The 22,150-nt window shown below is 44.3% G+C and overlaps 1 protein-coding gene across 1 annotated transcript in view; it reads right to left on the bottom strand.

Moving 5' to 3' along the window:
- Positions 1-22,150, bottom strand: part of PIP5K1B (phosphatidylinositol-4-phosphate 5-kinase type 1 beta) — a 287,921-nt gene that overhangs the window by 75,722 nt on the left and 190,049 nt on the right. The window contains exons 8-11 of the mRNA XM_080819587.1: positions 7,281-7,492; positions 5,855-5,938; positions 5,683-5,731; positions 2,972-3,056 (exon numbers count right to left, since the gene is read on the bottom strand). Coding sequence (XP_080675713.1) covers positions 2,972-3,056; positions 5,683-5,731; positions 5,855-5,938; positions 7,281-7,492 — 430 coding nt within the window. The remainder of the gene's footprint in view (positions 1-2,971; positions 3,057-5,682; positions 5,732-5,854; positions 5,939-7,280; positions 7,493-22,150) is intronic.

The following is a 22,150-nucleotide window of genomic DNA, read 5'->3' as shown; positions in this document are numbered from 1 at the left end:
TTGATCTTAGTCTTATTTAATTAGCATAATACCCTGTAGGTCCAGTCATGTTGTTGCAGATAGCAAGACGCCATTTTTAACGGCTGAGTAATATTCCACCGTATATAGACACGGCATCTTTTTTATCCATTCATCTGTAGATGGACACTGGGCTCCTTCTATGTCTTGGCTATTGGAAATAATGCTGCAGTAAACACAGAGGTTCATGTAACTTTCTGAATTAGTGTTTTCATTTTCCTTGGGTAACTAGAGCATACAGTATTTCTATATTCAGTTTTTTGAGGAAGTATTTTCCACAGTGGCTACACCATTTTGCATTCCCACCAACCGTGCATGAGGGCTCCCTGTTATCCACATCCTCGCCAACACTTGCTATTTCTTATCTTTTTGATACTAGCCATTCTGACTGGTGTGAGTTGATATCTCACTGTGGTTTGATCTGCATTTTCCTGATGATTAGTGATACTGAGCATCTTTTCATGTGTCTGCTGGCCATCTGTATGCCTTCTTTGGAAAAAAAGAGTCTATTCAGGTCCTCTGCCCATTTTTTTAATCAGATTTTTTGTATGTGTGTTGAGTTGTATAAGTTCTTCATATATTTTAGATATTAACCCCTTATCAGATGTATCATTTGCAAGTATCTCCTTCCATTTAGTAGGTTTCCTTCACTGTGCTAAAGCTTTTTATTTTGGTGTAGTCCCAGAAGTTTATTTTTGCTTTGGTTTCTCTTGCCTGAGGAGAAACATCCATTAATATTTTGCTTAGGGTGATAGCCAAGAGATTACTACCTATGTTTTCTTCGAGAAGTTTTAGGATTTCAGGTCTCACATTTATGTTTTTAATCCATTTTGAGTTTATTTTTGTGTATACTGTTAAGAAAGTGGTCCAGTTTCATTCTTTTGTGTGTTGCCGTCCAGTCGTCCCAGCACCATTTACTGAAGAGATGGTCTCTCCCCCACTGTGTATTGTTGCCTCCTTTGTCATAGATTAACTGACGATGTGGGTTTGGGCTTCCTTCCAGTCTCAGTCCTATACTATTGATCTATGTGTCTATTTCTGTCCTGTTCTGATGACTACAGCTTTGTAGTATGTCTTGAAATCTTCGATTGTGATACTCTCAGCTTTGTTCTTGTGTTTCAAGATCGCTTTGGCTGTTCGGGGTCTTTGGTGGTTCCATACAAGTTTTAGGATGATCTGTTCTAGTTCTGTGAAAAATGTTCTTGGTATTTTGAAAGGGATGCCGTTAAATCTGTAGATTGTTTTGGGTAGTATGAATGTTTTAAGAACACTGGGTCTTCCAATCCATGCCCATGGAATATCTTACCATTTATTTGTGTCATCCTCAATTTCTTCCAGTGTTTTATGGTTTTCAGAGTACAAGTATTTCACCTCCTTGGTTAAGTTTATGCTGAGGTATTTTATTATATTTGGTGTAAGTATAAATGGGATGGTTTTCTTAATTTCTCTTTCTGCTACCGCATTATTATTGTGTTGAAATGCAATGGATTGCTGTATATTAACTTTGTATCCTGTGACTTTAACGAATTCATCAATCAGTTCTAGTAGTTTTTTGGTGGCGTCTTTGGGGTTTTCTACATATGTAGTATAATGTCATCTGCAAATAGTGAAAATCTGACTTCTTTACCAATCTGGATGGCCTTATTTCTTTTTCTTGTTTGACTGTTGTGGTTACAACTTCCACAGGTGCAGAGTGGACATCCTTGTCTTGTTCCTGATCCTAGAGGAAAATCTTAGTCTTTCACCATTGGGTATAATGTTAACTGTGGGTTTTTCATGTATGTCCTTTATTGTGTTGAGGTATGTTCCTTCTAAACCTAGTTTGTGGAGTTTTTTTTAAAGAGGAATGAATGTTGTACTTTGTCCAATGCTTTTCCTGCATCTATTGAGGTGATCCTATGGTTTTTATTCTTTTACTTGTTAATGTGATATATCACGCTTTTATATATCCCATTAGAATTTGTTGTGTGGGGTGCTTGGGGTGGCTCAGTCATTAAGTGTCTGCCTTTGGTTCAGGTCATGATCCCAGGGTTCTGGGATACAGTCCCATGTCGGACTCTCTGCTCCGTGGGGGTGTCTGCTTCTCCCTCTGCCCCTCCCCCCGACTCGTTCTCTCAATCTCTCTCTCAAATAAATAAAAATGTAAAAAAAAGAATTTGTTGTGCATTTATGTATGCAAACCAGTAACTCTGTGTGTGTGTGTGTGTGTGTGTCTATCTATATATATCTGTATCTGTAAGAACTAAATGGGATGCCTGGGTTGCTCAGTCAGTTAAGCAGTTTCCTTCAGCTCAGGACATGATCCCGGGGTCCTGGAATCGAGTCCCACATGGGGCTCTTTGTTCAGCAGGGAGCCTGCTTCTCCCTCTGCCTGCTGCTTTCTCTAACAAATGAATAAATAAAATCTTTAAGAAAAAGCTTTCAATTATTTGAGAGAGAGCATGTGGGTATGTGCATGTGAGTGGGGGGAGGAGCAGAGGGGGAGGGGAGGGGAGAGGGAGAGAATACCAAGCAGACTCTTCGCTGGGCGCAGAGCTGGTCATGGGGCCCAACCTTGATCCTAAGATCATGACCTGAGCCAAAATCAAGAGTCGGACGCTCAACCGACTGAGCCACCCAGGTGCCCCCTAAATGGACCTTTACTATGATTTTTATTTTAAATATTATTCCATTAGATTGCACCACAATATATATACCCAACATAAGATAAGGTTTGACATGTAGGCAGTTTCTATTTATTCCTACCACAAACTAGGACTCTAATGATTATGGCATCAGTAAATACCTAATGGAACACTTCATCGTAATTACTAAGTCACCACAGCTTTTGGGGATGAATAGTCCAAACCCTTCTAATAAAAATCTTGCGAAGATTGCCCAGAGTAAAGTCAGTAAGTGCTAAAAGTAAAAAAAAAAAAAAAAAAAAAAAAAAAAAGATTCCTAAGAATCTTACCTTGAATTTTCTTGAAAACTCTGGAATTCATAAACTTGAGAAACCTGTCAGCATAAAAGCTTGGTCGATGAACTGAAACGGTATCCTGGAAGGACAAAGCAGGTGGCACAGGCTTACCGCTCAGATCACTGCAAGCCAGAAGAGAGATCTACGCAATCGGTTCTCTGCTGGCCCAACGTCCTGAGCCAGGAGACTTGGGTGCTGGCGGCCGGAAATGAGCGGTACGTGTCCTCTGTGTGACCCGTGCTGCCCGGGAGTGAGGCTGGGGAGACGGGCGTAAAGACACTGGGGGCAAAGTTTCCAGATACTCCCGAGGAAAGAGAGTACGGAGAGGGGCCCGGGGGAGCGAGCCAAAGGACGCTGCTTTATAAAACAAAACAGCTGATTCTCATTCCACTGTGTGCCATGTGAAGCTTTTAGATTTTTTTTTTTTTTTTTTTAAAACATACAGGCAACCAGTGTTTCATCTAAAATAAAGGATAACACTGCTTTCGGTCAGGGACAAAAACTGGGGACATACGCAAAACAACCCTAATGTAAGAGTGACATGGAGGTTAAAAAGAAAATCGTGTGGTTTTGTCTTGTAGTAATCAGGTGCATGGACACTGGGAAGACTCCTCCGGGACGAGGCTGACTGATGACCTCCGCTACGCTGAATTATCTACTAATTAGATAGAGCTGAGCTGAATTGAATTGTTAACTCGACGCTCTCGTGCTTGGCAGGCGTCTTCAGGACTGAAGGGGCATTTATAAATATTATAAATCCAGGAAAGGAGATGGATGAAGAAGCGAATTCTACATGTTTATTCAGGAATCACGTATCTACTAACCAAGATACACATTTCTAGAAATAGTAAATGTGCCGTTTCCATTCTATGTTTGTGGATTCTAATAAAAAAAAAGCTCTGAAAATTTAAATTGAGATGGTATAAAGCAGCTGCTCTGGGTTTGGAAAAAAAAACCCACAATGGACCAGAGGTTTGGAGACCTGGTTCTGATGTTAGTTCTAGCTTTAATACAGCTGTGTGACACAGAAAGAAGGCAGTGCCTCGGTGCCTCTATTTTTTTTTTTTTTCATCTGTGAAGCAGGGCATTACAGGAGGCATAAGGTCATTCTGCAAACAGCATGTTATGAAAGACACAGTATAGAGAAAGCCTCTTTGACCAAGGCATACTGGTCCTCTAGCCCATTAGGGATGCTGTAGAGGCGGGCATTTCTGGCTGGTCTGACATGCAGCTCCTGTCTGAAATGGACACATACAACAGGCACAGTAACTTAGAAATATCTTACGGTGCAAGATGGTTAAGACTCGGACCTTGCCTTCCGAGAGAGATTGGACCCTGTTTCTCTTTGGCGCGAAGAAACATTGTTTAAGTAAGAGGCACATTTGCAAACAAACAAAAATGAGTCTGATTTACTGCTTTCACAATTCCACAAATACATGTTCAATACAGAGATACTCTTAAAAAAAAAAACAAACCCAGCAAAATGGAGGATGTGTTTTAACTAGACAAAGGTAGGGGCCTCTCAGCAGCATCTGACCAGTGGAGAACTAGGTCATCCCCATCAGACATCTTAGCCTGGTAACAGGGAATCAACGTTGTCTCAGAAAACAGAAGGAGAGGTGTGTTTACTATTTCCCTTCCATGGTGTAGATATTATTCAGTCTCTACTTTAGTCAGGAAGGGAAAAAAATGAACCTACCATTTTGGCTTTTAAATAGAAGGAATCTTTGATCTGAATAATAAGACTACATTTAATTCTTAGAAACAAACCCGTGACCCTGTTGTTTACAAGTGCGTTCTGAGGAAGCTCGTTCCTCAGCCTCTAGACAAACGCAGATCTTTCACGCTGGAAGGTTATTATCAGTTTTCCACAGAACTGAGGAAGCGGAAAGTGTTCTTTCCAATAAAGGAGAAGAAAAATACCTATAATTTATCTTCTCTCAAAGGAAAGCATCTGCTAACATCTTTTAAAAAAAATGTGCAAGCAAATCTTTGACCAATACATTCTTTGGAAGTGTCACTTTGGGTTATTAACTGAGGGAGGCTGAGGCCAGTAAACGTTCTGTCAGCAGCAAAAAGTTCAAAACTAACATCCAGAGAGGAACGTGTATGTGTGTTACGTGGGTTGAGAGAGAGCGGGGGTGGGGGATTGGGGCTGGGGGAGGGAGGCTGTTGCTGGATAGTTGATTGTTTTCTTTGGTTATACAATTCTGAGTTCAACAGATATCCTCAAGCCAGTCAGTCTTAGTCCTATACCCAACCATAACTTCTTATGTCTTGTGTTGTCTTGTGTTGAAAACTAAAGGGCATAATTTAATTTAATCCTCGTATCAGCCCAATGAGGCAAGTACTAGGTACTATTACCATGTCTCTTGTAGAGACAGGAAATCAGGCCAAGAGAGGCCAAATCACAAGCAACGTGTCTAGCAGGGCTCAAATCCCGGGCTGTGGACCACCAAAGTCAGGTTCAGACCACGCCACAGCTCAGTCTTGTGAGAACCTCATTTCAACTGTCCTCTGGAGCTTCCGGGGCCCATGCAAAGAGTCTCCCCTCCTTCCCAGCATCCTCTCCTTTCATAAGTGTGTCCAGATTTCGCACAAAAATAAGACATCATTTTCTCTGCTGACACGACTTCCTAGACACACCCTAAAGTCTGAGAAATCAGAAAACTATATAGATAACAAGGAACATGATAATCACATACCCCATCATAGACCAGAGCTTTCCAGGAATGTTCTAGCTTCTTCATTAACCTAAACATAAAGACACAGAAACATACAAATGAGAATGTAGAATCATTCCCATTCGGTGGATTTTCAGAACCTTTTGTTGATTTATTTTGAAATAAGGAAAGGCTACTTCCCCAAATCTCTTACCTATATGATTGCAGAATATCAATAATGCCCATAAATAAAAGTAGTTTTTCTCCCTTATGGCTTTTAGCTGGAATGCCTCCCATTCTGTTGATAGAGCGAGAGAGAAAATAGTTTACAACATATAATGGGAAGTTAAAAATCACTTCTAATAAACAGACTAAATAAAAATGGACAACTTTAAGAATTCTGGACTCCCACTCCTTTTTTTTTTTTTTTTTTTTTTTTTGCCTCGGGTAAGGTCTTCCTGGGAATCCAGAATGCTGAACTTCCCACACAGGAGAATGAAAATGTAGCTGTCGACTCAGGACAGCTGGACGGGAAGAATCCAAACAAAAAATTATTCCTATTTTAAAACTACGGGAACGAATTTTTAAAGTATTTTCTAAATGCTCCCCTTTAAAAATCCAACGCTTTTACCTATTTACTGTGAAGTGTAATATATTTAAAAGAACCCATTCCTAGGAGGCAAAGGACCACTATTAGCATTTGGTACACCCTTCCAGTGTAAATGCATGTGTGTAGGTATTTATTAGTCCACAAAAGCAATGGTTTAACATGCTTTATAATTTGAATTCTTCAATCGCTAAATGATAGACGTTTGCTTGTATTTAATGCTAATGTGTTTTTTATGGCTCTGTAGTTCCCTATACTGATACGGAATCCCTTGTTTAATTGACTATTGGGCATTTAGATAGACTGAGGAGAGAGGATTTTTTAGAAGTTTGATATGTATGATATGTATTCCTTTATAAAAGTGAAATATGCCTGTGATTTAGTCATTGTTGGAGATTCCTAAAAGGCAGTACCACTAATGGCCAAGGAAAGCGACGCCTTCCGTTCAGTCTCTTGTACAGCTGGTAAATGCACGTGACAGTCAGCCACTCAGTAATTTTCCTCGGTTGCAATTGTTTCTGTTCCTCAGTGTGGACTTTATATATGCAAACGGATCCTGCAGCTACCAGCACATCTGGCTAAGGCAAGAGACCACATCTGCCAGGGGGTAGAGGGTCCAGAAGAAGAGAATCCTCTCCTGCAGACGAGGAGCTCCGAATGACGAATGCAATTCCGACCACGTGTTTGCTTAAATACACGTTGATTCAAATTCAAAGTATGTTCTCCCTGTTGTGGGGGACGTTTTGAATATGGAGCCGGTGGGGGGTAGAGAGACACACTTCCAGCCATTGTTCCGAAATGGAGCCATTTGAAAAAAGCGAGCACGTGGGGGAAAGAATGGTAATCGTGGGAAGCATCGCCATGCATCCAGTTACCGGAGATGAGCAGAAATGAAGGCTGCTCGACCCACGTTAGCACCGGGTATGAACCCGTTCTCAAAGAGCCCCCATGGAGGGAACATGATTGCGTGTCATTACCCACTGCCGTGGGCCGCCACCACCAGGAGGGTGGGCAGGCGGGCGGGCGCACTTACGTGTCCGGGTTCTCTGCGATGATCCCATCTCCAGGTTTCCCCGGACCCTGGATGGATTCCATCGCCGTGGAATAGAGGACCTTCTGCATCCCGGACCGCTTAGCATCAGGCACATTCTGTGAGTTCTCCTCTTCCTTCTCTTTGAGGGAATGGTCCAAGATGTGGATTCCCAGCAAAAGGCTATAGTCCATGATTTTGAAGCTCTCCAGCACCTGCGGAAGAAAAAGAACCAGGCGGCCGGTCAACGGAAGGGGGTCTCAGCGGCAGAGAATCAGAAAGTTCTAGAGACGCAGACGCACAGCTCCCGCGTCCCTTCCAGCGCATGGCGGATGGAGGAAAAGCAAAATAAAAATATTTGAGGTTATTATGAGGTCATGTTCAGTTGGGATTATCACAATGGCCCCAAGACGATATTTTTTACGCAAATCTAAAGCAAGCACAGCTTTTCCTAACCCTCCGTGGACGCTTCCCTCGTAACATTTATTGAGCACTTCCCACGTGCCAGGTTCTAAGGAGGGCACTCAGATCCAACCCTCACAACTCTTTGGACGAGGTACTACCACTGTCTCTATGTTACAGAGGAACAAAATGAGCCAGAGGGAGACCCGGTAATTTGTTCGGTATCACACAGCTTAGAAGTGGCACTGTCGGGATGTGAACCCAGGCGGTCACCTCCAGTGGCTGTGCTCCTAAACACTAGAGCACAGACACCCCCAACTAATGGTCTCTACATGCTTGTATCGTCCTCAGCATGAGGACTCAGCCGGGATGTGTTTTTGTCTGAATTCCGTTCTCTAAAATGAACCTTGCTGGAGTTCCATGGTCTCCTTGGGAAAGCTGGCGTTTCCAAGTGGCCATTCGGTTCCCAGCATTAGTGTTTTTAAAAAATCATGATCTCAACAAACAACAGGACTTCACGCTTAGTTATCCGCTCAGCAAACAGTGGGGAAGAGAAGGAACGGAGGGTAGCTGGAGGCAGCCAGACAGAGAAGGGAGAGACGCTCTGACAGGAAAATGGCGGGAAATAAGGTCAAGGGAAGAGGCATCGCACACGGTTTCCCGGGGTGGGCGGGGCTTCGACACTCAGGAGGCTTCTTCCGTGGAGGAAGAATGTTCGGGAGAGCATGAACATGGGGCGTTTTCCTCTATGATAAAGTTCTTCTCCTAGTGGGCTGAGACTTTTTAATGCCTGGCATTTCTCACACAAAGCTGCCCAGGAAATCAAAAACAGCCCAGAAATGAAGACGAGCCTGCACGGCAGAACAGTTGTCTCTGAATCAACAGGATAATCTGTCGCTATACCCCAGTTAGGGAATGTCTTTGAGGAGCAGAGTCTATGGATAAGTCTTTAACCAGAGACTGAAGACCCAGAATTCCGTAGGCGTTCCTCATTATTCCTCAGCCCAAATGCTTATTTATGTATTTTTAAAAAATTTAAATTCAATTTAGTTAACACATAGTATGTTATTAGTTTCAGGGGAGCCTGATTGCTCTTTGATCAGACATTTATGATAGAGATACAGCAATCAGGGGCTGGACCCAAGGATTCATACACCTGTGGCCTCCAAAAGGGGGCTTTGTGAACTATGATACAGCTGGTCTTCCAGAAATACGGTTATCCCTGGGTCTCATGCATCAATGAGGAAAACGAAAGGGGGCTGCCCATGAGTATCAATTATTCAGAGAATCAATGATTCATCGCTCAGTTTACTCAACTAAGTACTTCGAGAAAGGAGGCAGGCAAGAGCTGAGAGTAGAGTCTTACTATTTAAGAGGTTTATGCCATGGAACTTTCTAACCCAAGAGAGTGACCTGATAGTCATGTGGACCCAGCTTCCCTAACCTAAGCAGAAGTTGAGCCAAGAATGAAGGAAGAGGGAACGGTGGCCGGAAGAGTTCCTCACCACTGACCCAATGATTCGGCATCCAACCCACTGGCTGGTTCTCCAGGGAGACCAATCAGCACCTTCCTCATGCCTCCATGAGGAAGTCCGGTAAGAAAGCAAGCCAGCTTTGTATCACGGTTGCCAAGGACCCAACCTCTTATGGAGAAACACTAACAGATATTGGACACTTTCTTCAGACAAAAGCAAGAGTAGAAGGACCTGGGTGCCTGGGTGGTCAGTTGGTTAAGCAACTGCCATCGGCTTAGGTCATGATCCCAGAGTCCCAGGATTGAGTCCCGCGTCGGGCTCCCAGCTCCACGGGGAGTCTGCTTCTCCCTCTGACCTTCTCCCCTCTCATGTTCTCTCTCACTGTCTCTCTCTCTCAAAAAAATAAATATAATCTTAAAGAAAAAGAGTAGAAGGACCTTAGCTTTTGTAACTGTCAACCATACTGAAAGGGTGGCTTGGGAACAGCGCCCCCTCAGATGGCGTCAGTCCTGCCCGGGGATCACCACCTGCAGATGCCAGGTTTCTGACTCCCAGGTACCAGAGCTCGCGTGTCCCTTCCAAGAGAGGCTCTGGGGTAAGGACCTAAAAGATAAAGGGCATGGACTCTTAACTAGGTGGGTCACATCATCTCCCTATGCCTGTTTCCTCCTCTGCGGAAGGCCGACAATATTATTACACCCTGCAGAGGGTGCTTGTGAAAATTCAACATGGAAATGCAGAGAAAGTACCTGGAAAAATTCTTGGTACCCAATTTTGAAAAATTCAAAATACCCAATTAACTGCTAGGTACCCTCATCCTGACTATAAGTCACGGAGACTCATGGCTCACACTGGTGTGAGAGGCCACAGAAGTTGTCTTGATGTAAATACCCCTGAAGTGACGCTTCTGAAAACAAAAATGCACAAAAAGCCGGCTTACCAGCTTACCAGCGCCCTTTGGGGCCCCTTTAAAAGTTCTGGGTTGAGTGTCTGATGGGAAATGGACAGCTGGCCGCACCACAGTTCTGGTCCATGGGCTCTAACTCCACGGCCCCACCCTATGGGCGAACAGTCCGGTCTTCAGTGAGCAAAATTCACAGCCTCATGCCCTGCATGGCCTAGACGCCCCACTGCTAAGTGTCCCCGCACAGCAGTACCCCGGCTCCAAAATCAAATTCTGATCGGACCCTGGGACCGTGCTGTGGGCATTCCTGCCCGGCATCCAGCATGCTCTACAGCGAGGTGTGGGAAAATGGAAAGGTCCTTGCGATAACGTCCCAATTCTTCCTCTCTCCTCTGCAGAGTATCTGCAAGGGAGTTCTGCTTGCTAAAAGGCTTTCTTTATCAAGTATCTTTCCTTAAATTCTCAATGCAAGATTCAACCTGAATCGTCTGGTTTGTACTCAGAAGCTCTTCTCCCACCTAAGGACAGGCCAAACGGAACAGGTGTCTTTTATAAGTGATCCAAAGTCAGGCCGGGGTCCAGTTTTAACTCCTAATGTTTTCCTGATTTCCTGATGCTTTAAAGTAGCCAAATATTGGGGCGCCTGGGTGGCTCAGTGAGTTAAAGCCTCTGCCTTCGGCTCAGGTCATGATCCCAGGGTCCTGGGATCGAGCCCCACATCGGGCTCTCTGCTTAGCAGGGAGCCTGCTTCCTCCTCTCTCTCTCTGCCTGCCTCTCTGCCTACTTGTGATCTCTATCTGTCAAATACATAAATAAAATCTTTAAAAAAAATAGCCAAATATTTGTCCTGGCTTATTTAAAATAACAACAACAACAACAACAACAACAAGCCTCCAGACAGAATTCACTTTGAAAAAGCTACACCTAAATTTTTAAAAGCAAATCATTTTCTCTGTGCTCTCAAGCTGGATCGTCAGAGTCCCTGAAGGATACTGAATTGTCTTTAGGAGGCCAGCTTCCTGCTTTCAGAGCGAAAAGCTTAAAAAAGAGGAGTCTGCACAGAAGGACCATGGAGTTACCTCTGGAAAGACCAACATCTACCTTTCCCTCATTATAGTGCTAATTGTATTGTATGTACAGGCGTGTTACTTCTAACGTATGCATAGGCGCGTTACCTTAAGGCATCTGAGTGACCTCCTACCCACGTCTACAGCTGGTAAGAAGGCTTCCCTGTCTAAATACTCATCCTAACCCCAAATAAGAGGCACCCACCCACCGTTACTTGGGGAGTCAGGGCTTTGGAAGTCATTCCCTGTGATCTCCTTTTCCGCTGCCAAGGAAAGTTCTCTTTGTGGGACAACCCCCCCCCCACCCCCACCAAAAAAAGATAAATTCTATTCCCACTGTGTGGGAAGTGACCACGATAGTTAGATTTGGGGTTAGGTAAAGTCACCATCTACCAAAAACAAAAAAAAAAAAAGGAAGAAGAAGAGAAATATATAGGCATATATTTTAAGTCAAATTCCAAAACTTCCGTAATGAAAAAAAAATTCTGGGAACAGATTTTAGTCACGTGCCCTGCAGATCTGCATCAGTTAGGAACAAAACAGTTGTTATTCATATCCTCCCAGTTCCTTAATTAAAGGAATCAAATATATCTGCCAAAATCTTAGCATGTGTGAGCCTCGGGAGTGTGCAACATTCTGCGACATGACAGACACCCATCAGTCAAGTCTGTCACTCAGGCACGAAAACACTTTTTTTTCTAGAATGTCTGCCTGACCTGGCTGTTGCTGGTGCATTCTGTAGCTGTGTGTTTGCTGTGCAAAATGGTATTTATTGTCAAAGCCAGATTTCTTCTCCTTCTCTCTCAAGGACTATTTTAAGACAATAACAATACTGGAAGATAGTAAAAAAAAAAAAAAAAAAAAAAAAAATTCAGTGTTGGAGCATCTGGTACAAAAATCCTGAAGACATGATCAAAACTCTCTATTCCCAAAGAAAGCATCTTCTTCGGGTTCTTATCCCCGGGTGCTATGTTGGGAAGACTCTTATTCATAGAATTTCTATAGAACTTATGACCCGGTGTGGGAAATGTGATGTTGTCACTGCTGTCCTCTCTCCATGGCTAAAGGTCAGCAAGACTGCCTGGTCCTCCTGCTCTGTTTCCACCTTCTGTGCCCACACTCGCTGCACACTGTTCCTGTCCCCTTGCTAGAAGGAGCTAGAGGGAGTGGGAGCAGCTGGGCGGTGGGTGAGGCTCTGGGTTCTGGATCCAGGCAATCTGGTTTCACTCATGGCTTCCCCATGTGTCCCTGTGCAAGGTACGGAGCTGTTCTGTGCCTTGTTCCCTCATCTGTAAAACAGAGATAATGGGAACTCTGACCTTAGAGAGTTACTGTGCAGACTGAGTTAATCCACGTCCAGCCTTAGGACAGTAACCGGGATACACAGAGAACCCCATCAATGTGAGCGACTCCTGCCACTGTTATTCCGCCCCCTCTAGGCTCCTCCCTGCTGACCACGGCCCCGGGAATCCCCACTTGCCCTCAGCCCTTGTCCCCCGCCTTCCTGTTTGTCTTTGCCTGCCTTTCCTTTGGTGAACATCTTCGTTCTCACTTAACACTTTACTCTCTCTAGGTTTCAGCAGTGACATTCACTCTTTCTGTTGGAGGGGAAAAAACTGAGCCCCGAGTCGGTCCCAGGCACCAAGGAAGTTGCTAGAACTTCAGGGGTAAGTAAAATAGACAATACCATCCTCAAAATTACACAAGCCCCAATTACAGATGGAATAAGGCCTGGAAGGAAGAAGTCAGGGTGCTATGGAGACACCCCACACAAGGGGTACCTATTTTTGAATGTGGAGTATTTTAATAGTCCAGATAAGAGACGGTATTTGACGTTCCATACACATTTTAGTATTATTTGTTCTGGTTTGTTCCTGAATAGCCAAAGCCATCTTGAAAGAGAAAAACAAAGCTGGAGGTATCATAATTCCAGACTTCAAGATCCACTACAAAGGTATGGTAATCTAAACACGATGAGACTGGCACAAACACAGGCAGATCAGTGGACTACAACAGGGGGCCCAGAAATAAGCCCACACCTGTATGGTCGACTCGTCTATGACAAAAGCAGCAAGAATTTTCAAATGGGGGAAGAGACAGTCACTTTGTCAATAAATGGTGCTGGGAGGACAGCTACAGGCAAAAGAATGAAACTGGACGACTTCCTCATACCCTCCGCAAAAACAAACCCAGTATGGGTTAAAGACCTGAAAGTGAGAGTGGAAACCATACAAATCCTAAAAACAGCATAGGCAGTCATCACTCTGACATCGGCCATTGCAACACTTTTCTAAGTGTGTCTCCTGAGGCAAGGGTAACAAAGGCAAGGTTCAACTACTTGGACTGTATCAAATCAAAAAGTTTTGGCAGAGGCAGGGAAACCATCAATGAAACAAATAGCAACCTACTGAATGGGAGAAGATGTGTGCAAATGACAGATCCACTAAGGAGGTAATATCCAAAATACATGAACTCATACAACGCAACACCAAAAAACAACATCCTAACTAAAAAATGGCCAGAGGACCAAATAGACCATTTTTTTCAAAGAAGACATAGAGATGGCCAACAGACACAAGAAAAAATGCTCAACATCACTTATCATCAGGGAAATCGTGAGCACGCATGATGTTTAAACTTGTCTCATCGCTAGGCTGTATACCTGAAACTAATTTAACATTATGTGTCAACTACACTCAAATAAAAAATTTCAAAAAAAGATGATAACTTGAATATGGATGGCAGCAGGGGAGTTCAAGGGAGAAGTGGAAAAAAATTGTGAGCGTTGGGACGCCTGGGTGGCTCAGTTGGTTAAGCGGCTGCCTTCGGCTCAGGTCATGATCCCAGCGTCCTGGGATCGAGTCCCACATCGGGCTCCTTGCTCAGCAGGGAGCCTGCTTCTCCCTCTGCCTGCCACTCTGTCTGCTTGTGCTCATTCTCGCTCCTCTCTCTCTCTCTCTCTGACAAATAAATAAATAAATAAATCTTAAAAAAAAAAAAAAAAAAATTGTGAGCGTCTCTTAGTGCGTAGATTCTAGCTATTATCTCTCTACAGACAATTCCCAAAATCTTTTCTTTAGGTCAAACTCTCTCCTAAGCTCTTGGCCTGTGTATTTCCAATGGATTTCTGGACATTCCTAAACTTCTATGCAACTGTCTAGCTATAACCCTAAAATCTTTTTTCTCCCAAAGCAGTTCCTTTCCCTCACTTCTCTCTCTTATTCCATATCAGTCTGTGCATTTCAGATGTTCTGACTCCTTTTCGTTCCACTAAGCTGCCCAATCCAGCAGCTTCTACAAATGGAACATTCCTTTGTGCTAATGCTTTGACTTCAACTTCTCTTTCTCCCACCTTCCCATCTATTTCAGACGCCCTCGCTTGACCAGGTTGTGTCACGCCCCTAGGTCAAAGCCTTTGGCCTCTCACCATGGCTCACGCGACACTGAAGGTTCTTGTTACCGTGGCCCCAGCCAACATGTGTCTGTTATTTAACATCTGTCTAGAGACCTCTTCCAGGCTGGTCAAGCTAGAATCACTTAGTTACCCAAAAATGTGCCCCAAAGGTGTCATCCATGCTGTTTCTTCTGGAAGGTCCTTCCTATTCTTTTCAACTCTTGCTGGTTTTTCAAAGCCTGTCTCATCTCTTAGCTTCGTGAAAACTAGACTCATGATCTCCATAAAATGTTGAGAACACATCTCCCCTCTGAAAACTGAAGCACATTATCAGATCCCTCCATGGAATAAAACTTGGGTTGTATCTGTATTTTTCCTACCATACGCACCAGACTGTTCTGCTCACCAAAGGCTTGTTTTGCTTTGTTCCCTGCTGTGTACTCTGATCAGAGCAAAAATGTCTATTTTTTTATACTGCTGTCCATGTGGGCAAGCAAATGAAAACCAAAATATTCAGTAGCAAAGAACACAGAGCCCTACATCTTCTATCTCCAATATAAGAATTTGATACTGCATTTCAACATCACAATGCTTGTGAAAAACCTTTAGCATTGAAAGTATTTACTGTGATTACATCCTCTGTATAGTCAGAAGAATAAAGCTAATAGTGTTTTCAAACCTACCCACACCAGAGGTATTTGTAAAAACCATGTCAAGGGCAAAAATCAAGCTGTTACAGAGACTTCATATTTACTGATTAGTAGGCATACAACTAAATGGCAGATACGAGGCAAGCTTATTTTGCCATAAACTAGGCTGAGCTTAGAGTCTAGTAAGAATGTCACTTTTTAGGACATTTTTGCAAAGAGAGGGTGTCATGGGTGGAGTCACCTTCAAGGACTATTACACCAACCAAGAGTGCTCAGCGTCGGCTCTAAGACGGCTGCTCTGTTCTGAAACACAGCTCAGGGCCTGCTTACTTTTCTTGCCCTCTCTCTCTCCATGTTTCCAATCTGTAAGGGATGTGGAGTTGAGCTGGTATGAGGTTGAGAAAGGATCATCACTGGACGAGTCCCAAAGACCTTCTGCAAAACAGCCACATTGAAAATTTGGCACCCAATACCAAAAGATATTAGGTGTGGCCAAGATAAAGACAGTAGGTGGTCAAGTAATGTGGACATGATACTTTGTGCAAAATGGAGAAGGACTGGGATTCCAGGAGGAAGAGATGCTTCAGTAATCAGATCTTAGGCAGCCAAGGTTTCTTCTAATTACTTCTCATGTCACAGGGGTTCTGATGGAAATTAGTCCATTCAGTAAATATTTTCTTGAACACTTACTATGTGCTAGGCAGTCTCTTGTTTGGAAACCCCTGGAGCATTCTGGCTACCACATGATAGAACTAGAATAGCACCATTTTACAGGTCTAGTCAGTGGTCGTCAACATCTGTTAACATCATAGAAAGAAAGACATCCTGACATTACATGCCTCCTGGAGAGAGGAAACAACTCCAAAAATAAAGTCAAACCTAAATTTGACCAAGCCTGTGGATCCAACAATGGATCTATAGGAAAAACAGGGGAGAGACGCACATGTTAAAAGAAACTGTGGGGATGTTATCAGCAACAGCTGGACTGTTGGAAAAACAAACCAATTTCTTCAACAAATATCCTCACAAAGAACAAATGCGTGAGCGAGCTGGGGGAGGGGTGGTGCTTGACATGTAGCCCTTGTTTCAACACTAATCGAAACTGTTTCTGAAACAGAAATTTGAACACTGACCGGGAAGAATTAATTTTGTAAAGGCATGATAATACAATTATGGTTGTTTTTTAAAAAGGAGGCTTCAGTTTTCAGGGATTCTTCACGTTTGAGAAAAATAATGCAATGCCCGGAATGTGCTTCAGATTCCGTGGGGGAGGGGGCTGTGGGAAGACACACGTTTGGCCCTGAGCTGAAAATCCACAAAGCTGGGTACAGGGCACACTGAGGTCCTTCACACTGTTCTGTCCACTTCTGCGTATACTTGAACTTCTCAAAAATAAAGTTTAATATACTGAGGCGCTTAGATGAAATGCATTTATATTCTGTTTAGAGGTAACTTCCTACTATCTCTGCTGGTGGCAGACTAGAGATGGCAGAGGTAAAGATGAAAATGAACTTGGGATCTTAGCTAAGGTGGTTAAAGCAGGAAACTTGCTATCTTTGACCCTCGTCTCCCCTGATCACAGGACAGCTGATGGATAACCAAATCAACCAAATGTGGAGCCGACAGGAAGATGTCTCAAAGTCTCTGAGTAATTTTCCCAGCTGGCCTACAGCCTAGTCCTTGAATAAAGAAGAAAATGATAGGCAAAAGCATTTGTGTTAACTCCACACTACAAGCCACCCAAGTCCTGAGGCTCTGATGCAGGTGGACGTCCCTGGACACATCGGTGTAGGGTAAAATGAATCCAAGGGTCTGTCTTTCCACCCAGAGCAGGCTCCTTGGAGTGTATACAGCTCCTGAATTACTGCAGGTACAAGTCAGTTAAAGCTGAATATTGCCTTTTAAATTTAATTTAATTTCCTCAATAATGCTCGGAGTGTTCCTTGCTAATATAATAAAGAGAAAAAAACAGGCTGTGACAAGCCATACAATTTTGGCTGGTAACACAGACAGAAATAAATATTCAATTCTTAGCCTGGTTATGGCAATCATGTGCTTTTTTCACTGTGCCTAATGCAGTGATTTAGAATTTGGGGCTGTGCTGGATTGACCTGTACCACTGTTTTTGTGCTCACTTGAAAAGTTTGCAGTCATCAAAGCATACCTTAGAGGCATGAGAAATAGCCATCTCCATTTTCAAAGATTACACGTGACTATAGATGTATAATCATGTACCTTCTATATTGGGTGAGTTTCGGGTTTTTTTCTTTATACTTTTTTCTATAAATAAACATGTCTTAATACATTATTTTGTAAACACGTTTAAACGTCACGTATTACAAGGGCCAAGTCCTTCCGATTAGAGATTTTCTGGGGGCTGGCGAGCTGTTTGGTGAGACTTGCAGGCCACGCTTGGCACACGTTTCCACATCCACTCCAATAAATGTGGGGAAATTCAGCCACTTGTCTTCCCCGTCTCTGGGTAAAGAAGAAATCGTACCCCCTTCGCCCTCTCTGCTCCCTCTAATGGACGGAGAAAAAAAAATGGGAAGAGTGTCTGTCCGCCATGAATAAGAGCTTGATGGTTTAGATTTGACTGTAGACTCCAAGCTTCTTAAAGGTAGGGATTGTAGTCTATTCTTTTTTTTTTTTTTTGTACCTCCCACAGACTTCGCACAGAGCCTTACACTAAGCAACCATTCAAAATGATTTGCTGAAAGCAAGGACAGAAGGCGAGGACAGAGGAGTTATACTTGCCTGATCAAAGCCCGCATTTCAAAATGTCTTTGAAGGAAGAACAGTGGTGACATCAAAGGAACATTAGCTTGCAGGGGAAGGGACCTGATAATAAGTGTTGACTGATACTGACGGCGATGAAGAGCTATCTGCCGGATCCAAAGCCTCTCCGAGGCCAGTGTGTGCTGATCTTTTGGGAAGACCTAGAACTAGTATGTGGCCCGAGAAGTACCTTGCCTTTCACAAGGCCGTCACCCAGGGTTCTCTCCTGCAGCAGCGTGGGGACTCAGCCCTGGATGCCAAAAGAATAAAATAAAGCCCTGCTCCAATCAAACCGATTTTCCCCATGAGAAGTGTTCCCAGTTGCCGGAGTTGAAAGCTTCTGGGAGGAAGACGAGATCTCACTTGACAGGCGCACAGCAAGCGTGGTAACACGCCACAAGACCGTTCCGAACCATTTCTTAAACTTTGGATCGTTTTCCCAGACCCAGGAAGCTCTCTAAGACTCCTTCGATCTCTGCAACTCAGTCCATCACCAGATTCCAGAAGTTTCTCCTAAGCTATGGAGCCTCAACTCCATTTTCTAAGCTACGAGGGTTTGCTGCTTTTTTGTCTCCTTTGGTTTGGGTGTTGACAGCCCTGCTCTATGTCACAAGGTCATCTATGTGACAGACTGATGCTGGCATCCACAACCGGATCCACACTGGCCAACCTCAAAGCCTTTCCAGACCCACCTTCAAAGGCAGAGCTGCCACCGTCATACCCGCCTGAAGCCACGTCCCCTTCCTGCTACAGGTCCCTTCTCTGGTTTCCCAGGACTCCCAGTGGGGAGGGGAGATAGCCCTTGGGGACATTTCCTTCCTTCTCCTGCCTCCCCTGGGATATTGTGTAAGTCGTTCCATTGGGGAACCTACACAGATCTTACCTCTAGATTTCTGGTCAACTACAGAATCAAAGACAGGCTGGTTCTTTACACACCGACGCAGAAAACCCTAAATGCCTCAGACACAGCACTGTTCTACTTCATAAATCCAAGGACTTCAACTTCCAGTAAGTTCAATTATTGTATATTTCTCTTTCTGTGCAGTAAGTTACTTCAAATGAAAGCTGCTTAGACATGGGACCACCACCACCCCTCAGGGAAGATCTGAGTTGTCTAATTTTAGGTGATCTTTTAGGAGGAAAAGGAAGAGGAGTTACTTGGGGCCAACGAAGATATTTTCAGCTTCCCGCTGCCATTCCTTCTGTAGAAATTTTCGTAGGGCTCCATTTGGTTTGGAGCGAGGGTTAAAACAAATACTGACTTGATAATCCTGTCATTTCTGCGGCCGATGAGAATTCTTGAAAGCTGCTCACACGGGAGCCAAGAGCACATCTAGAGCCCAATCCCCCTCGGCACAACACGTGAAAAACCATCTCTGAAAACCACTGAACTCCACCGGGCCCATCACGCTTCTCAGAAAGAAGTTTTCTTTTTAAGTTGATAGGCTTTCGCACACACGCATGTCGGTCACGGCTGGTGAGTGCTAACGGGCTTGCTTACACTTTCCAATAAACTTTTAACATTAAATATTCGGGTTGCTAACTTTATTTTGTGTTCCGCATTCCCCTGGCACTGTCTTCCTCTCTCCCTTCTTTGGTGAAGAAGGTTGCAAGATTCCACGAACTCCTCGCCCTGTCCGATCGAACTCTCTACTTTGACAGAGACCCCCCCCCCCCCCCCCACCGCCTACAGCTACTTCTCCACCAGCTCCTTGTCAGAGCGGGGAAAACCAGTCACTGGACACTTCCAGCCCAGCCTGCTTGAATCCGTGTTGGTACTTAATGTTTTCATTCTGGGAGATGTTCCCTTTTTGCACCTACAGACGCCTTACGGAGTGCACCCCGGGAGGGGGGCCTGCGTTTGGAGTCAGAGACCCCTGGGCGTAAGTCGTGACCCATCACACGAGCTCTGGGGCCCTGGGAAGTGTCACCCGTCCCGAGTCTCCACGTCTTCATCTTGGGAGAGGACATCACACCACATCACAGGGCCGGTGTGAGGATCGATGAGAGTCCAACTACAATGTCAAGGGCAGCTCTGGTTCAGAGCGAGTTCACAGTAAATGTCACCTGAACCCACCTGCAGATCCAATGAGCCTTGGAAATACGCCTTTACTGTCCCGGAAATCACGTGTTAAGTGCTGTACTGTGTACATCTATTTTAGGGTTACATATTACGTACGATGTGTTCTACATGCTAAGCCACTTTGGTATCCCCAGGTGCTGTCCAAGAGGGAACCCTGCCTGCCTCCACCCCAAACGGGAAAAGCTGGTTTTGCAGAGTGTGGAGAATTACGTGTCTGGCTCCCACTGAGGTATCCCCCGGCGGGTAGAAGGTTAAGAACAACAACACAGAAGAGAAACCGGATTTCTGAAGGCTCCCTCGAACTCTCTCCAGCTGACCATCTCGCCCTTCCCTAATTACCAGCAGAACTACCTGCCACTCCGCACTTGCACCACGGCTGAGCTGGAGCCACCAGCAAAAGCCCGGAGAGACATCAGCCCCCTTCCAGGACTGACGAACAGCTGTGTTGCAGGCTTCAACGGGGCCACTAGGCATCACCTAAATGAACTGATCTCCCTAGGGCTTCCCCAAAGGACTAACAATGAGCCAACCACGATGCTTTGAAGTTTAGGGGGTAGGAAAATGAAGTCGTATAGTTCCTGTTCTCCTGGGGACCAGATCTTAGTAAGCAAACATTAAACACGTACCCAAGTAATTACAAAATAAATCAGAAACAGAAATTATAGCAAAGGCTGTAATGTAGATTTAGACAAAGTCCAGTGAGCACTCAAAGTCTCCTAGAAAGGCTTATTACTAGAAACGCACGTGGCAAAGTCCTGTACCTTTGGCCTCGCCTTCTCAGGAACCCCTATCGATTACATTAAGTCTTGCAGACACTCGATCAGCCATTCAACCTAACTGGAAGTTTTCCTGTTTCATCAGTCACCAATATCCTAACGTTCCCCCCTAAATCCTTCCCTATTGAAAGTGTCTTTTGCTTTGCTGGAGTATCTACTCAAGTAAGTTTTAAACAAGACTTCAATACACATCTATACAAAGAGCTAAAACAAAAAGTACCAACAACAGCAAATGCCAGTGAGAATGAAGAGAAATCCGATCGCTCACACACTGCCGGCGGGAATGGGAAACGGCGCAGCGGCTCCAGGAAAGAGTTCGGCAGGCAGGTCCTCATGACACTGAACACGCACTTCCCAGGAGACACAGTGAATGCACTCGGCATTTCTACCAGAGAAATGCACTACGCTTATGTAAAAATCTGCGTGCAAATGTTGACAGCAGCTTGGTACGGAACAGTCCAGCACTAGGGAAGCTCACATGTTCTCCGGCAGGTGAATGGCTCGACGGCGGTATGTCCACACCATGCAATGGAAAAGGGGCAGGCATGATACACGTGGTAACTCGGATGGACTGCATGCACCTTCTGCAGAGTGAAAAAAGCCAATCTTGGCTTCATTTATATGTCATTCTTGATATGACAAAATGAGAGAGAGAGGAAACAGACTGGTGGTCGCAAGGGTTTGGGGAGGGGTCAGGAGGGAGAGAGGTGGCTCTGGTTATGTATACGGGGGCAGCATGAAGGAACTGTTCCATACTCGACTGTGGCGGTCCAGTTCATTTGTATACACACAGAATTGCATAAAATCACCTGCACATACGCCCAAGCAGTCACACGATGAGTGTATGCCAAACTGGTAAAATCAAGGTCAGTGCACAGTACCAATGTCAATTTCCCGATTCTGATACTAGACTCAGGTCATACGAGATGTTACACTGGGGAAACTAGGTGGAGACTATCTATGACCTCTCTGTATTATTCTTCCCAACTACCTATGAATGTATGATGATCTCAAAATGAGCATCTCTGTAAAAGAGGATTCGTAAGTAGAAATCTTTTTCCAGTCCTTGAGAATGTGATAAATCTAGCTTGGCCAGGCGAAGACATCTACGTCCATAATTAGTTTCTCCCAGACTAGAGCGTGGAACGCACCGTTCTACTCTTTCCCAGGGATCTTTGCAATTCTTTCCAGCTCAAACAGTCTGATTCTAGGAGTTGGTTTTATTTATTTGCTCAGCAACTTTGACTTTGCTTTCTGTTTATATTGTGATGGTATCAAAATAATAACAGCATACAGAGCGCGACTCATGACCTGAAATGCTGGAGCACGTCAAATATTTCGTGG

Source organism: Martes martes (genome assembly GCF_963455335.1).
Source record: "Martes martes genome assembly, chromosome: 12".
NCBI lineage: Eukaryota > Metazoa > Chordata > Mammalia > Carnivora > Mustelidae > Martes > Martes martes.
Note: the sequence above shows the minus strand (reverse complement) of the source record. Positions and strands in the feature narration are given on the sequence as shown.